The sequence below is a fragment of the Oryctolagus cuniculus genome, chromosome 18 (assembly GCF_051225735.1).
Source record: "Oryctolagus cuniculus isolate XC-2025 breed Fujian yellow rabbit chromosome 18, ASM5122573v1, whole genome shotgun sequence".
NCBI classification, from domain to species: domain Eukaryota; kingdom Metazoa; phylum Chordata; class Mammalia; order Lagomorpha; family Leporidae; genus Oryctolagus; species Oryctolagus cuniculus.
In genome coordinates this window covers 9,557,917-9,574,541 of record NC_142884.1, presented here as the reverse complement: position 1 = coordinate 9,574,541, position 16,625 = coordinate 9,557,917, and the positions used below count along the sequence as shown (strand labels likewise).

The 16,625-nt window shown below is 60.0% G+C and overlaps 1 protein-coding gene across 3 annotated transcripts; it reads left to right on the top strand.

Annotated features, from left to right (window-relative positions):
• The first annotated feature begins 2,016 nt into the window (after nucleotides 1-2,016).
• On the top strand, nucleotides 2,017-12,806 carry FUT2 (fucosyltransferase 2 (H blood group)). Of its 3 annotated transcripts, none has more exons than XR_016224623.1 (2): nucleotides 2,017-2,878; nucleotides 8,128-9,026. XR_016224623.1 is itself a non-coding variant. In XM_002723737.6 (2 exons), the coding sequence occupies exon 2, from the start codon at nucleotides 9,062-9,064 to the stop codon at nucleotides 10,103-10,105; it is 1,044 nt and encodes a 347-aa protein (XP_002723783.2). In that variant the 5' UTR covers nucleotides 2,721-2,878; nucleotides 9,060-9,061; the 3' UTR covers nucleotides 10,106-12,806. The 3 variants fall into 3 exon arrangements, 2 of the variants coding, with proteins under 2 accessions (XP_002723783.2, XP_089175127.1); XM_002723737.6 differs by lacking the exon at nucleotides 8,128-9,026 and adding an exon at nucleotides 9,060-12,806 and having other exon boundaries at nucleotides 2,721-2,878; XM_089319001.1 differs by lacking the exons at nucleotides 2,017-2,878; nucleotides 8,128-9,026 and adding exons at nucleotides 2,971-3,264; nucleotides 9,060-12,806.
• The last annotated feature ends 3,819 nt before the right edge of the window (nucleotides 12,807-16,625 follow it).

The following is a 16,625-nucleotide window of genomic DNA, read 5'->3' as shown; positions in this document are numbered from 1 at the left end:
TGGAAGCCCAGGGCCAGGCAGTGGCCGTCAGATCTGAGAGATGGGAGTGATCCTTCCAGCTCCGGGGCGGGAGAGCCAGGAGGCCCTGGGAGGGACAGGGAGACAGGGATGGGACAGAGGCTCCTGGGAATCAGAGGGGCAGGTTGGGGGGAGGGGAGTCCATCCACACCGTTCTGTGATTTTCCTATTGAGCTATGGAGGGTGCACCTCCCAGGAGGGCTGATGGCTGGCTTGCTGGGAATGTTGCAAGCTACTGGTTACATTCAGCACTTATCTAACCCCATAGCACTCACAGCTGAATACACTGTATCGGGACCAAATCTGCAAATCCAGCCTGCCCTGGTTGTCTTGCTACACTTACACTAATGCACCTCTGGAGGTTACCTGCGTTCATTGTGTCTGGAGGGCGGCAGGCTATTATGCAGGGGCCTCGCAGGCGTTGAGCTCAGTGGCTGAGATGTCCACTCAGAGTCTCTGGGCTGGACACCCAGCAGCAGCTCCTGCATCTGGGGAGTGAACCACCTGGGGGTTCCCCCGCAACGAGCCTCCTCATACAGCATGGTCCTGTTGCACACCTTGTTCCAGTCCCATGTCCCACGAGGTAACCTTGGGAGCTTGGAATTGGCTCTGGCGGGCGTATTCAGACACTTCCAGCCCGAGCATTTCCCAGGAGAGCTGGTTGTCAGCTTCCCCACACAGCACTGGTTCTGAAACAGGAGAGCAAAGGGCTTTTTTTTTTTTTTTTTAATGAAGTTTAGTTATTTGTTTTCATCTACTTAAAAGAGCGACTGAGGGAGAATGTGAGAAAGAGATCTTCCATCTGCTGGTTCATTCCCCCAGTGCCCATAAAAGCCAGGGCTGCGCGAAGCTGAAACCAGGAGCCAGGGTGTCCCACGTAGGTGGCAGGGGCCCAGGTACTTGAGCCATCATGGCTGTGTCCCAGGCACGTGAGCAGGAAGCTGCTGGGAAGTGGACTAGCCAGGACTGGAAGCAGGGGTGCTTGGAGATGGCAGTGTCTCGTAACCACTGCGCCCCAAGTGCTGCCCCGAGGGTGGAGGACTTAGGGCATTAGGGCAGCAGCACTCTGGGGGTGCCGTCCCCGTGGGGCCTTCTGGGACTCTGAGAGGCTACCAAAGCACTTGGGGGACCAGGGACGGGGGATGGCAGGAGCCACATCAGCAGAACTGCCCCACACTCCTGTGACTTTTGACCATCGTGCAGATACCAGAGAGGTGAAAATCCACGCCCGTGCCCGGAAGCCCAGAACCCGCCCTGTGTACTGTACGCCGTTCCCTGGGTTTCTTTTTCTCCAGGGCACTAAGCCCTCTGTCCTGCACACCGCTGCACCTCGGGACTCGCTGCCTGCCTGCTCACAGCTGCCATTCGCAGGAAACTTTATCTACCTGTTTTCTAGAAACTGGTGGTTTGAGTGCAAGCCTTGATCTGATTTGGGTTGTTTCTATTTGTGTGTGTGTTTAAGATTTATTTTTTTTTTTTATTTGAAAGAGTTACATAGAGAGAGGAGAGGCAGAGAGAGAGAGAGAGAGAGAGAGAGAGAGAGGTCTTTCATCCGCTGGTTCACTCCCCAATTGGCCTCAACGGCCGGAGCTGCACTGATCCAAAGCCAGGAGCCAGGAGCTTCTTCCAGGTCGCCCATGTGGGTTCAGGGGCCCAAGGACTTGGGCCATCTTCTGCTTTCCCAGGTCACAGCAGAGAGCTGGATCGGAAGTGGAGCAGCTGGGTCTCGAACTGGTGCCCATATGGGATGCCAGTGCTTCAGGCCAGCGCGTTAACTGGCTGCACCACAGTGCCAGCCCCATGTGTGTGTGTGTTTTTTTTTTTTAAGTTTTATTTTTTTATTTATTTGAAAGGCATAATGAGAGAAAAAGGAGGAGAGACACACAGAGAGAGGTCTTCCATCCTCTGGTTCACTCCCCAGATGGCTGCAATGCTGGGGCTGGGCTTCTTCCAGGTCTCCCACATGGGCACAGGGGACCCCAAGGACTTGATCCATCCTCTGCTGCTTTCCCAGGCCATAGCAGGGAGCTGGATCAGAAGTGGAGCAGCCGGGACTCGAACAGGCACCCGTGTGGGATGCCAGCATCGCGGACAGAGGCTTGCCCTGTTATGCCACAGCGCTGGCCCCTGTTTGTTGTTTTTAAGGGGGATTCACAGCTGGTCAGTGGAATTCCTGCTGCTTCCCTCGGGGCCAGGGTATGTGGCTGCGACACTGCCGTCTCCTCCCCAGTGACCTTCCGCGTCCCTCCTGTGCCTGACCGGCAGCCTGTGATACTGCAGGTGCGAGCAGGGTGCTGATTTCCTGAGCGTTTTCTCGGAATAAGGGAAACCGGGAGCTGCCATTACTGGTGCTCTCCGCGACCCCACCTGCCTGGCGCCCGACCCTGACTTCCACCGCCCTCAGCCGTGCGGCCTCGGCCACTTCCTCGGCTCTCTCTGCTTGGGGTTCCCTTCCGTACGCCAGGGCTACCGCGGGTGCCTCCCCCACCCCCCATGAAATTACTGCCAAGGGGGAACGGGGGTCTGGCACAGGTGCCTCCCCAGATAAACGCCTTCAGGGCCCTGCAGTGTGCCTGTGCCCAGACTCAGGACGAGCCCGGCCCTGCTGGACTCTGCCCCTTCCAGGCTGTCTTCCTGGCTTGCAGCCCAGCAGGCACAAGGGAAGGAGGAGGGGCCCAAACTCACCTGGCCTCTGCCCAGCCCCACCGCTCTAGGAAACCAGGGACATCCTGGGCGGGGTTTGGGAGCCACACCTGCAGGAGGGCTCCGGCTGCTTTGTTTCCCCCGGTGAAGAGACCCGGAGGGAGCAGTGAGCCAATCTGCCACTGAACAAGTCCCCGCTTCCTGCGACCACAACCAGGTGAGAGCCGGGGGGGTGGCGGGCCTCTCCCATCACCCCTGTGGCTCACACACCGGGCAGAGTGCTGCAAGGGGCTGAACCCAGTCGCTGGGGCAGTGGACACCCCCAGCAGCCAGGACCCACCTTTCAGCCCCCCAGGCCAGCTGGCTCTCGGTGTAGGGGTGGAGAGGGCTGGGACCAGAGGGGCAAGAAGGAGGCAGAGAGGCTGGGGATTTCCTGCAGGTGCCGGGGCCCCTTCCTGAGGAGCGGGAGGTGGGGTTTCTCCCAGGAAGCTGGGGGCCCCGTGTGGGTCCGGCTTCCTCGTGCACCCCCTCCAGGGAAGACCCTCGCCCCCTCCCCGCCGCTGCCATGCAGCCGCTGGATGCAGCTGTCGGAACCAAGGGCAGGTAAGGAGCTGGGTTTCCCTGCCACAGTGCCCTGGGCTCCTCCCACACACTGAGCAGCACAGCCCTGGGTTCTGGCCCTGGCTGTGGCCTTGGCCAGGATGTCCCTGCTGGCAGGAGCCTCTCCAGTCTCCTCTTGCCCCTGCCTGCTCCCTGCTCCGCCCCAGCCTGGCCCCCACACTCCACAAACCCAGGCATCCGCGCCTCCATTGCCACGTGGCCCCGCGCCTGTCTCGGTCCCCTTTGATGTGAAATGGGTGTTGTTGAAACCCACTGACTTACTGCCGTCAGCGGGGCGGGGTGCGGTGGGGGCGAGGAGACCTGGCTCAAGGCAGACAGAAACGTGGGTGCAGGGCGTCCGAGTCTGGGGGTCAGTGTGGCACACACAGCCCCAGAGGGGGGCGGGGTCTCCGTCTCTGCTTCCTGGGTGGGACACTGAAACTCAGAGAGGAAAGGCCCAGGTCCCTGGGCGGGACACTGACACCCAGAACCCAGGTCCAGGGTCTCACAGCCAACGCAAGGCCACTGGCCATGGCCCACGGGACCTCTCTCCAAGCCTTAGCCTCATAGCGTGGGGGCCTCTCCTGCATCCTCCCCAGGTAAGGAGGCAGAGAGACGTTATTCTAGAACATTCTGCCCCTCTGTGTACCCAAGCCAAACCGGCCTTTTTGTCTGTTTGCTGCAAACAAATTTTAAGGGGACACAAAGTTCCCTGCCCAGGGACCCTGTGGTAAGAGATGGGTTGACAGGGCCTGTCTGCCTCTGTTGACTTTTTTACCGACCCAGAAACACTGACAAGGGGAAACAAGAAGTGAGGGGCAGGCTGATACTGGCAGGGACCCAGCTCCAGAGGGAGACAAGAATGAAGCAGGCCCTGGGCCAGCATTGTGCTATAGCCTCCTATATGGATGCCGGTTCGAGTCCTGGCTGTTCCACTTCCAATCCAGCTCCCTGCTAAGAAGCCTGGGAAAGCAGCAGCAGATTTGCCAGCACCGTGGCTCACTAGGCTAATCCTCCGCCTTGTGGCGCTGGCACACCAGGTTCTAGTCCCGGTCAGGGCGCCGGATTCTGTTCCGGTTGCCCCTCTTCCAGGCCAGCTCTCTGCTGTGGCCCAGGAAGGCAGTGGTGGATGGCCCAAGTGCTTGAGGCCCTGCACCTGCATGGGAGACCAGGAGGAAGCACCTGGCTCCTGGCTTCGGATCAGCGCAGCTCTGGCCATAGTGGCCATTTGGGGGGTGAACCAAGGGAAGAAAGACCTTTCTTTCTCTCTCTCTCTGTCTAACTCTATCTGTCAAATTAAAAAAAAAAAAAAGTGCTACCTCATTACAATCCGCCCCTTGATTTCCCATCTTACCATTTCTGTCCCATACAGCAAGATTCAAAAAAAAAAAAAAATTTTTTTTTGACAGGCAGAGTGGACAGTGAGAGAGAGAGAGAGAAAGGTCTTCCTTCCGTTGGTTCACCCCCCAAATGGCCACTACAGCCGGTGCTGCGCTGATCCGAAGCCAGGAGCCAGGTGCTTCTCCTGGTCTCCCATGGGGTGCAGGGCCCAAGCACTTGGGCCATCCTCCACTGCACTTCCAGGCCACAGCAGAGAGCTGGCCTGGAAGAGGAGCAACCGGGACAGAATCTAGCACCCTGACCGGGACTAGAACCCGGGGTGCTGGCGCCGCAGGCGGAGGATTAGCCTACTGAGCTGCAGTACCAGCCAAAAAAAATTTTTTTTTAATTTAAATAACCCAAACATCAGTCCTGGCAGGTGGACTCACAGACCTCTCCCTGAATTCATTGAGGGGATGGGGGGTACTCCTTGGAGTTAGCGCCGCCTGCTTTACCTGTACCTGATTGGGTGGGGCTGCCTGTGGCTGCCTCGGTCACCTGGGATTCCTCCTGGCTCTGTGGTCTGTGGTCCAGATGCCTGTCTCAACCCCCAGTAAGAAACGTGGAGACCACCAGGGCTTGACCCAGAGCCTACACCCAGCAGCAGCCCCCCGCTGTGTAGGCGGCCGCAGCAAGCGCTCACTGTGTGTTTGTGCCCAGCCTCGACTTATTGCTCAGAGAGGCAAAGTCACCCGCCCCGCGTCCCACAGCTGATGAGATTGGGAGCATGGCAGCCACTGTGTGACGCACAGAATGCGTTCCATGCTGGCCTGGTGCGTGTAGATTCGCTTAAATATTTATTTGAAAGGCAGAGTGACAGGGACAGGGAGAGACAGAGAGGTCCTCCATCTGCTGGTTCACTCCCCATATGGCCACGATGGCTGGGGCGGAAGCCAGGAGCCAGGAACTCCATCCGGGTCTGCTACATGAGTGGCAGGGCCCCAAGTACTTGGGCCATCATCTGCTGCCTTCCCAGATGTGTTAATAGCAAGGAACTGGATGGGAAGCGAAGAAGCCGGAACTTACACAGGCATCCATATGGGATACCAGCGTGGCAGGTGGCGGCTTTAGCCTGCTGTGCCACAACACCGGCCCCAGGATTCACTTTCGCAGCAATGAGGAAGGAGTCTGATTTAGAATTTGTGGACAAAACGTCTTCTGACAACACTGAGGGATCCAGGAACATGAGCTGGACTGGGGTGAACTCAGCCTCCCAGCTGCTCTCAGTCAAGTCAAAGAGGGAGAGAGCCGTGCTGGGCTCAACCCGTAGCAAAGGCCTCAGAGCCAGTGGCCCAGGCCAGGTTCCTTCCTACGACTCCCGAAAGATCCCCACGGGCCCTGAGGCTTCTGGGAAGCGGGGCCATTGTGAGGTCCTGTGCCAATCTTATGAAGCATAATAAGCCTAATGGGCCACACCTGCCTGCCTCTGGCAGCTTTGCAGGTTCAGCCAGGTCACACGTGCTTGATTTAGTGCTAATGTTCTCCCGTGGCCATCTGCGTGCTTACCCTGCCCAGGACCCTCGCCTTGGACCAAGCCATCCAGGAACCTTTTGTCTCGACATGACCTTTGAGCAAAGCCTCCAGGGTTTGGCACAGTTAAAACCTCCTGCTCCCGAGGAGGAGGCTGGGGCGGAGCAGCTGGGGTCCCCAGCTTCACCTGCGGGGGGTAGGGGGGCTGGCGAGACCTGGGGAGAGCCCCGCGCCTCGGAGGCGCTGGTTTCCTGCCCCTGCCCAGCACCCAGAGCCTGACCTCGCTGTCGGGGGCCACACCTGGGTCGTGACTGTGGTGACACAGCCCAGCTGTGTGTCCAGAGCAGCAAGGATCACCAATCCCTTTCGGATGCAGCCCTCAGCGATGACGAAGCCTTAGCCTCGTAAGGAGGGGTGGGGCGGGGAGTCCCCGGCAGCAGCCGAACTGCTCGGGTCTGAAAACCGCCGGTCCAAGTTCTCTGTCCACACTGCCCGCCACCTCCAGCGACGCCCTAGTGAGTCCCGGTGTTCCTGAGGGGCTGCTCTGTGCGTCCACCCTACTCCTGGAACTCATTTCTATTGTTTTTTTTTTTTTTTTTTTTTTTTTTTTGACAGGCAGAGTGGACAGTGAGAGAGAGAGACAGAGAGAAAGGTCTTCCTTTGCCGTTGGTTCACCCTCCAATGGCCGCCGCGGCCGGCGCGCTGCGGCCGGCGCACCGCGCTGATCCGATGGCAGGAGCCAGGAGCCAGGTGCTTCTCCTGGTCTCCCATGGGGTGCAGGGCCCAAGCACCTGGGCCATCCTCCACTGCACTCCCTGGCCACAGCAGAGAGCTGGCCTGGAAGAGGGGCACCGGGACAGAATCCGGCGCCCCGACCGGGACTAGAACCTGGTGTGCCGGCGCCACTAGGCGGAGGATTAGCCTAGTGAGCCGCGGCGCCGGCCTCTCATTTCTATTGTAACCAGAGTTGAAAACAACAGGTTGTTTAGGCACTCAAATATTGGGTGCTTTTCTGGGACTTCAGGAACCTTCCGGCTACCAAGGGTTACCAGCTCCCCCCACCTCAGCAGCTCCAACCCCTGCTCCCTCTCTCCACATCACCTGCCAGCTGCCTTCAGGGTCTTCAGTTAAAAACACTCAGGAGAGAGAATCGTATTGGCCCTATCCAGCTTTCCCATGTATGGCCAGTGTACAGGCTGGTGGTCAATGAACAGGGGCCACCGTGGGGCCAGGTTTCAAAGTCAAGTTCAGTCAGCTGTGGCCGGGGTGGGGGGTTAGGTAGGCTGAGTGGCTGAGCCCTGAATAGGCAGGGACCTATCCCTTGCAGGGGGACGGAGGCAGAGCACACACAAGATGGACGTCCCTAGACACTGGGGCCAGTAATCATAGCCGCAGGTAACTGCTTCCCCGTGTAGAGATGTCCACGCAGGCAGACTCAGACGGTCAACACCCACAACAGACACACAGTGTGCACGCGTGCAAGGTCTGTGCACATGTGTGCCCACACACGCAGAGTTCGGAGGGAGATACACACACACTCACACAAAGATTTTCCCATTCCCCAGATGGCCACAACAGCCAGGGCTGGGCCAGGCCAAAGCCAGGAGCCTGGAACTCCATCTGGGTCTCCCATGTGGGTGGCAGGGCCCAAGAACTTGGTCCACCTTCTGCTGCTTTCCCAGATGCATTAGCAGGGAGCTGGATAGGAAGTGGAGCAGCCGGGACTTGAAGCAGCACTCATATGGGTGCTGGTGTAGTGGGTGGCGGCTTCACCCACTGCTCATTTGTATGCATACCATGTCACACACATCGTTGGTGAGGGCACTTCACGAAGCTCATTGAAAATACATTTTAAAAGTAAGTTTGGAGCCGGCATTGTGGCAGAGCAGGACAAGATGCTGTATTGGAGGCCAGTGCTGTGGTGCAGGTTAATCCTCCACCTGCGGTGCCGGCATCTGGGTGCTGGCTCTAGCCCCGGCTGCTCCTCTTCTGATCCAGCTCTCTGCTGTGGCTTAGGAAAGCAGTGGAAGATGACCCAAGCGCTTGGGCCCCTGCAACCGCATGGGAGACCAGGAAGAAGCTCCTGGCTCCTGGCTTCAGATCGGCTCAGCTCTGGCCATTGTGGCCATTTGGGGAGTGAACCAGCGGATGGAAGACCCTTCCCTCTTGTCTTCCTCTCACTGTCCATAACTCTACCACTGTCTATAGAGAGGTCTATAACCTCTCACTGTCTATACCTCTCATATAAATAAATAAAACATTAAAAAAAAGATTCTGTTTTGGATGCCTGATTCCCATATTGCAGTGCCTGGTATTGAGTCCTGCCTCTGCTTCCAATCCAGCTTCCTGCCTATGTGCCTGGGAGGCAGCAGGTGAGGGCGCAAGCACTCGGGTCTCCCGTGTGGGAGATGCAGAGTGAGTGCCAGGCTCCTGGCTTTGGCCTGGTGCAGCCCAGCGCCTGCAGGCATTTGAGGGGTGAACCAGCAGATGGGAGGTCAGTCTCTCTCTCTCTCTCTCCCTCTCCCCCTCTCTCCCTCTCTCCCTTTCTCTCCCTGTGTTCCTCTGCCTTTCGAATAAATAGACATTTAAAAAAGAGAGAGATAAGTTTCCCTTAATGCAATCTGGAAATCAACGCATTGCTTTCTTATTATATGCATCCTCCACTAACCGTTTGCATGCCCTCACATGCACGGACATCAACATTTCTGCAGAACACTGTTCTGATCTTTGAATCCCATTTCCCCACAAAGGACCCTCACGGGTACCTACAGCGTAGGTCCCTGCAGGCATACTCACCTCGCAAAGACACACACGGTGTACACATCCCATATGCACCCTCTAGAGGCAAGCCTGGCAAGTGGTCACGCACGCCCTCATGGCGCCCGTGCACACCGCACACGCCGGTTCCCAAGAGCTAACTAACATCCCTGCTGTGCCTCCCCTGACAGCCATGAGCACCGCCCAGGTCCCCTTCGCCTTCCCCATGGTCCACGTCATCCTCTTCGTCTTCACCGCCTCCACCATCTTCCACCTCCAGCAGCGCCTGGTGAGGATTCAACCCACGTGGGAGGAGCTGCTGCCAGCACTCACGCCGGCCGTGACCTTCAGGCCCACAAGCCAGAGGGCCCCAAGCCAGCCGCTCGGGGGCATGTGGACCATCAACGCCATAGGCCGCCTGGGGAACCAGATGGGCGAGTACGCCACGCTGTACGCCCTGGCCAAGGAGAATGGGCGGCCCGCCTACATCCCGGCCCAGATGCACAGCACGCTGGCCCCCATCTTCCGCATCAGCCTCCCGGTGCTGCACAGCAGCACGGCCAGCAGGGTCCCGTGGCAGAACTACCACCTCAACGACTGGATGGAGGAGCGCTACCGCCACATCCCCGCGCCCTACGTGCGCCTCACGGGCTACCCCTGCTCCTGGACCTTCTACCACCACCTGCGCCACGAGATCCTGCGGGAGTTCACGCTGCACGACCACGTGCGGGAAGAGGCCCAGGCCTTCCTGCGGGGGCTGCGGGTGAACGGCAGCCGGCCCAGCACCTTTGTGGGGGTGCACGTGCGCCGGGGCGACTACGTGCGCGTCATGCCTCAGGTGTGGAAGGGCGTGGTGGCCGACCGGGGCTACCTGGAGCAGGCGCTGGACTGGTTCCGGGCCCGCTACCGCTCCCCGGTGTTCGTGGTCACCAGCAACGGCATGGCCTGGTGCCGGGAGAACATCGACGCCTCCCGCGGGGATGTGGTGTTCGCCGGCAACGGCCTTGAGGGCTCGCCGGCCAAGGACTTTGCGCTGCTCACGCAGTGTAACCACACCGTCATGACCATCGGCACCTTTGGGATCTGGGCCGCCTACCTGACCGGCGGGGACACCATCTACCTGGCCAACTACACCCTGCCCGACTCTCCCTTCCTCAAAATCTTCAAGCCTGAGGCCGCCTTCCTGCCGGAGTGGGTGGGGATTAATGCTGACCTGTCCCCATTGCTCAAGCACTGACGCTGGCCTGTCCCCGGCCCGCTGAGGCCACTCTGACATGGGAGGCCCACACTGTCACGTGGGCCAAGACCCGTTTCTTGCAGAAGAGTGCTGTGAGCTGCAGACAAGAGGAGTGCCAGCTACCACGTGCTCCAAGCACAATCCAAGTATCTCCCCGGGGGACCCAGAGGGGGTGCAGCTCCAGGGTCACCAACCCAGCAGCTCTGTTGCATGGAGCTTCTGGCTGTGCCAACTTCGACTTCTTAGCCTCCTCAACTCACGGTCCCAAAAGGGCTGCCACATATCCAGGTGTCACACACAGATGCAAACCTTTTCCAAAGGCAGCAAAAAGAGGGTCACTCTCGTCCTGGGTCCCTTTGGAAAGCTGAGGAAAACCTTCTGTTAGTCTGTTCTCTGTCGCTATAACAAAGTTTCTGGGGCTGAGTAACTTTATAAAGATTTTTTTTTTTTTTTAAGAGTGATTGATTTGAAAGGCAGAGTGACAGAGATTGGGAGAGAGATCTTCCATCTGCTGATTCACTCTGTAAATGCCCACAACAGCCAGGCTGGGGCCAGGCGCCAGGAGCTCCATCCGGGTCTCCCACCATGGGTGGCAGAGGCCCAAAACGTGAGGCATCTCCTGCTGCCTCCCAGGCTGCAGGAGCAGGGGCTGGACTCAAACCAGCGCTCCAGCAGGCAATGGGGGCCTCCCAAGCAGCGGCTTAGCCCGCCACGCCACAGCGCCCGCCCCAGGAGAGACGCTCATTTAGGTCACAGCTCTGCAGTTGGGGCTCAGGTGTGAGGGGGCGGGGCCGCATAGCGAGAGAGGACACCTAGGAGGAGGGGCTGGGCTGGACTTGCTCTTTTTATCACAACCTCTGGCAAGAATGAGCCCAGGGCTCCGGTGAGATCTCTGTCCACCGCTTCCCAGGGCCCACAGTGACTTCACCCCCCAACACTGGGCCCCACTTCATTTTTTTCTTAAGACTGACTTATCTATTTGAGAAGTAGAGTTACAGAGAGAGGGAGAGACAGAGAGGTCTTCCATTCACTGGTTCACTCCCCCAAATGGCCACAATGGCCAGAGCTGAACCAATCTGAAGCCTGGAGCCAGGAGCTTCTTCCAGGTCTCCCACGCAGGTGCAGGGGCCCAAGTGCTTGGGTCATCTTCCACTGCCTTCCCAGGCCATAAGCAGAGAGCTGGATCGGAAGTGGTGCAGCCGGGACAGGAACCAGCGCCCATATGGGATGCTGGTACAAGTGGTGGCTTAGCCCAGCGCACCATAGGGCTGGCCCCCAGACCCCACTTCTTAGAGGTGCCCCCACCTCAGATCACCCCATGGAGGCAGCCTCCCAACCCATCACCCTGGGCGGCCACGGGAAGCCACCTGCAGATACAGCGCCTGCCCAGGCCTCCAGCAACTGACCCCTTATCTCCGGTGAGAGAGCCGGGTCCCCACACCCATGAGGCAAGGCAGGTGAGCCCACGGCTGGACTCCGCCACCAGGGGACCTCTTCCGTCTCCTCTGGAGAGCACGGTGGATGACTTGCTGGAGACTGTGGGGTGAGATTACCAAGAAAGAAGGGGGCTGCAGGACAGACAACAGGGCTGCCCTGAACTGTTGCACAGGTTGTTCACTACACAAAGGCACCTGGCCAAGGAGGCAGGTGGAGCCTGCACCGAGTCCACGGTGTGCTCTTCAAGCCAGGTGTCCTTGGGACTGTGTCCCCTACAGGGCTCACGTCTTTAAAATCAGCCTACCCAGAAGAGGAGCCTCTTCCCGGTTGGCAGCTGTGCCATGCTGACTCCGAGGGCCGAGGGCCGGGTGGTTATCCCCGAGAGCTCGGAGACCCAGGGCTCTGCCCGGCCTCGCGGTAAACGTCCACGCGTGTCTGCCGTATGCTCGGTGACCACATCCCACACCATCCAGAAGACATCTGGAAGACACAGGTGTCACCGTCAGACACCAAAGTAAGTGGTTACTTAACCATCACCATGAACCCGACCTTGGCAGGCTGAATTTTAAAGTTCACTTTATTTATTTGAAAAGCAGAGTGACACAGAGAGAGATCGTCCACCCGCGGGTTCACTCCCCAAATGGCTGCAATGGCCAGGGCTGGGCCAGGCCTTTCTCCGTGGGCGCAGGGGCCCCACCCCTGGGGCCATCTTCTGCGGCTTTCCCAGGCCGGGAGCAGCAAGCTGGGCCGGAAGCGGAAGCTCCCAGGCCGGGAGCAGGCAGCTGGACCGGAAGCGGAAGCTCCCAGGCCGGGAGCAGGGAGCTGGACCGGAAGCGGAAGCTCCCAGGCCGGGAGCAGGCAGCTGGACCGGAAGCGGAAGCTCCCAGGCCGGGAGATGGCCGGAAGCGGAAGCTGCGCTCCATATGGGACTGTGGCGTCGCAGGCCGTGACGTAATGGCCTGTGCCGCAGCGCCTGGCTAGCGGTGGAGTTTCATCACCGGGACATCAGCAGGTTCAAAAGGCCTCGCAGGCAATCCCATCACCAGTCTATGCCAGAAAGGCGGCTTCCGCGGGGATTCCGGCGGTGGCCGCGTCACATTTCCTCCAGCCCACCTGTCACGCGTCAGAGTGGCCCTGCCAAGCGGGGGCGGCGCGAGGCGCATGACCGCGCCACCTCCAAACGCAGCGGCCGAAAGTGACTCCGGGGGTCGGGCCCCGTGCGACCTGGGCCGTGGCGGCACCAGGGTCTCCCCGCAGCCTGGACCCCCTCCCGGCACTGCGTTCACCTGTTTGCTGGGAACGCAGCCGCCATGTTGGGAGGGGGAGTCCAGGCCGCAGCGAGGGGCCGCGTGCGGTCAGCCTGGCCCAGGTGTGAGAGAGGTGGCAGTGGGGCAAGCGCCACAGGGCCGCGGTGGCTAGCCGCTCCTGCCCCTCAGACTCCCAGAGGTCAAGGCTGTCTTACGCCATGAGGTCTTGGGGTCACCCATTGCTCCACCACCCATTCCTGGAACAAACAGCAGATTCGGCTGACACACAGACAAGGTCCGCACGCTTCCCGACCCGCCTCGAGGTCCCTTCACGTGCGAAGGCCCCGTGGTGGCGCAGTGGCTTCCTCTCGCGACCCCGGGGCTGCCTGGGAGCTGCCCTCTCTGGTGCTTCCCAGGCGTGCAGGGAAAGGAACGTAGAACAAAGCGCCAGCCCAGGAAGAGCACAGAACTCTCAGGTGGAAGGAGCTTCTTCCCGACACACGTCACTTTCACAGCATCGCGAAGTGGAGTCTCCCGGAGCGGAGCGACCCTAAGTCGGGGACCTCTGTGCGAGGGGCGGAAGACGGCCAAGGAACGGGAGTGTAGGGAAGAGGCGGCTCCGGGCCTCGGGTGACTCAAGCCCGGGCACAGCTCCAGGGACGCCCCTCCCTCCTGGCAGGCTGCTCTGTGCGGGGGGGGGGTCTCTTGGGCCCCGTTTTGTTGACTTGCTTCCCACAGCACGGGGTCGTGCGCTACCCTCGGCCTCAAGCAGCCTCCTGCAGGGCCGGCATCCCTTGTGGGCACTGGTTCGAGGCCCAGCTGCTCCACTTCCGGTCCAGCTCTCTGCCTAGGAAAGCAGTAGAAGATGGCCCAGGTCCTTGGGCCCCTGCACCCGCGTGGGAGACCTGGAAGAGGCTCCTGGCTCTGGTTTGGCCCAGCTCTGGCCATTGCAGCCATTTGGGCAGTGAACCAGTGGATGGAAAATCTCTCTCTCTCTCTGCTTTTCAAATAAATAAATCTTTAAAACAAAAGAACCCAACTCAAGGGATCCCCTTTCAAAGTCCTGTCTTAGCTGCAGGGGGGCAATGGTCGCTGAACCGGTTTGACTATTTGCTTTTTAAATAAAACGGTTTTTTTAGGGGCAGGCATTGGGCACAGCAATTAGAGTCTGGGTTGCAGTCCCAGCTCGGCTCCTGATTCCCGCTTCCCCCTGACGGAGGGAGCAGACGGCCCAGGTGCTTGGGCCCCTGCAGCTCCGCGGGAGGCCCGGATGAAGCTTCTGGCTCCCGGCTCCTGGCTGTTGCAGGCGTTTGGGGAGTGAAGCAGTCGGTGGGAACAGGAGCCCCACCCCACCCACCACACCTTTCAAAGAAACACAATAATTTTTTTTTAATTCTAATTGAGCGTTAGAATCGGGCAGAAGTGACATCAGCTACTTCTGGCTGTCACCCTTAATTACCCTGGGTGCCTCCCTTTCCAACAAAGCCAGGGCCACAGAGGCAGGTGTGAGGAGAGGGGGGGAGAAGGGGGAGGAAGGGGGTGGGGAGGGAGAGGGGGAGGGGGGAGGCACTGCCAGGGAAGCAGCCCCTTCAGCACGCTGAGCGGGAGCATCCGGGCCGCTCCTGGTCTTGGGCAAAGCCAGACTCCAGGGAGGTTGGTGATGGGGGCCCAAGGACGTGCGCACCCAGACTCCTCTCACCACCCGGCTCTCTAGAGACGGGCGCCCCGGGACTGCAGGGATGTCTGTGCAGATACAAGCAAATTCAAACCAGAGAGGATCGACAGAGCTGACTGTCAGGGCCCTCGTTATTCCAGGCACCGTTAAGGAAGCAAAACCATTTTCAGCTTCGCTGGGACAAGCCCCGGCCCTGCCCCGCCCGCTGCACAGATGTCCGTGCCCTTTAACTCCCCTCTCCTTTAAAAACAAAAACCATTATCTGAGAGGCAGAGTGAGGGAGAACGCCCATCCACTGGTTCAATCCCAAATGTCCACACCGCCGGGGACTGGGCCAGGCCGAAGCCAGGAGCCAGGGACTCAGTCCGGGTGTCCCAAACACCGGAGCCGTCCCTCCTGCCTCCCTGGGGGCAGAGGCTCTGGGCTGGGCAACGCGGGGGTCTTCACTGCTGGGCCATGCACCTGTGCCTCCCCCGCACGCGTGGGCTGTCCCTCAGGCCGAATCGGTCAGAAAACAGCCTGCAGCTTCCCCCCGCCCCCATCTCCCTCTGCGTTGAATCGCTGGCTCGGTTTTCTCATCTGTGGAATGGGCAGAGCGTGCCTACTGTTCGCTAACGTCTGTAAAAGCGTTTATCATGCGCAAGCCGCCGCCTGGTCAGTTTGGCTGATTGGGTGCTCTCTGTGTCACTCAGTGTGCTCCTCTGTCCCCACTGTGCTTCCCGTGCAGCGGAACTGGAGATGAGCACTGTGCCTGTGCCTGTGTGTGTATGCCTGTGTGTAGTGTGTGTGTGTGCATGTGTGTAGCAGGTGTGTGCACGTGTGTATGCATTGTGTGCACGTGTATGCATGTGTGTGCATGTATGTGTAGTGTGTGCATGTGTGTATGCATGTGTGTGTGCGTGTGTGTGTGTGCGGTTCTCTATCCCCGTGGGAAAGAAGCTGACCTGTGGGAAACCTGCCTTGGAGAGCAAACGTGACTCATTTACATCGCAGAATTCAAGACGCACCAGAGGGGCGTGTCTGGGATGTGGGCGGAGAGGATGGGGGGTGGCCGGGGAGCGGGGCGGGGGGCTGGGGGAGGCCACCATGGAGGGAGCAGGGAGGCAAAGTGGGGCGGGCACACAGGACACAGGTCAGCGACTGAGAGCGAGGGAGCAGATGTCCAGGAGAGAAGGCAGGGGACCCCTACTGTATACACTGGAGGGGGCGGGAGGGCGCACTGCAGGGGAAGAGCCCTGGCCTTCCGGGAACACGGCTACAAAGCGAGCTGGCCATGTTGGTGAAACAGCAAATTCATCCCTAGTCTTTGGGGAGGGCAGGAAGGAGCTGCTTGGGGCTCCCAGGGGACCGACCCTGGGGGACCCGGCCCTCGGCTGTGCCCAGGGCCAGGAGTGCCTGAGGGTCTGAGAAAGGTCGGGCCACAGGCCGTAGGCAGTGCGGCTCCAAGCCCTGCCCACAGATTTGGGTTCCAACCCCAGCCCACCCAAGCCTGCTCCCAGCCTCCACCTTCTGGAGAATTCCTCTGGCTGCCCCGCGCCCGGGCCACTCTCAGCCCAAGGCTGCCCCCTGCTGGACACAGGAGAGCTGGGTCCGGAGACAGGGGAGGGCAGGGACTGAAAGGGGTGGGGAGAAAGGGCAGGAGGCAGTGGAGAGATGAGTAGGAGAGAGCAAGGTGGGGGGGGCGAGGGGGGGGAGAGAGAGGGGAGAGAGGGAGGGAGAGGGGAGAGAGGCGAGAGAGGAAGGGGAGAGAGGGAGGGAGAGAGAGCGAGGGAGGGGAGAGAGAGGAAGGGGGAGAGAGAGGGAGGGGAGAGGGGGGAGAGAGGGAGGGAGGGGGGAGAGATGAGAGAGAGGAAGGGGGAGGGAGGGAGAGAGAGAGGGAGGGAGGGAGAGAGGGGGAAGAGGAGAGAGAGGAAGGGAAGAGAGGGAGGGAGAGAGCGAGGGAGGGAGGGGGAGAGAAGGAGGGGGGAGAGAGAGGGAGGGAGGGGGAGAGAGGGAGGGGGAGAGAGGGGGAGAGAGGAAGGGGGAGAGACAGAGAGGGAGGTGGAGAGAGAGGCCACAGGGGAGACCGTCTCCGCTGATGTGGGACAAGGAGTGGCCGGAGCAGCCAGGCTGCGGGGGGGGGGGGAGGTTGCCGTGGAGACGGACGCTGTCAGAAACTGCA

Bases quoted from the DNA above. Each gene is read 5' to 3' on its own strand.
- FUT2 (XM_089319001.1), top strand. From the start codon at position 3,240: ATGCAGCTGTCGGAACCAAGGGCAG. The intron at 3,265-9,059 runs GTAAGGAGCTGG...CTCCCCTGACAG, and splicing joins GCTGTCGGAACCAAGGGCAG to CCATGAGCACCGCCCAGGTC.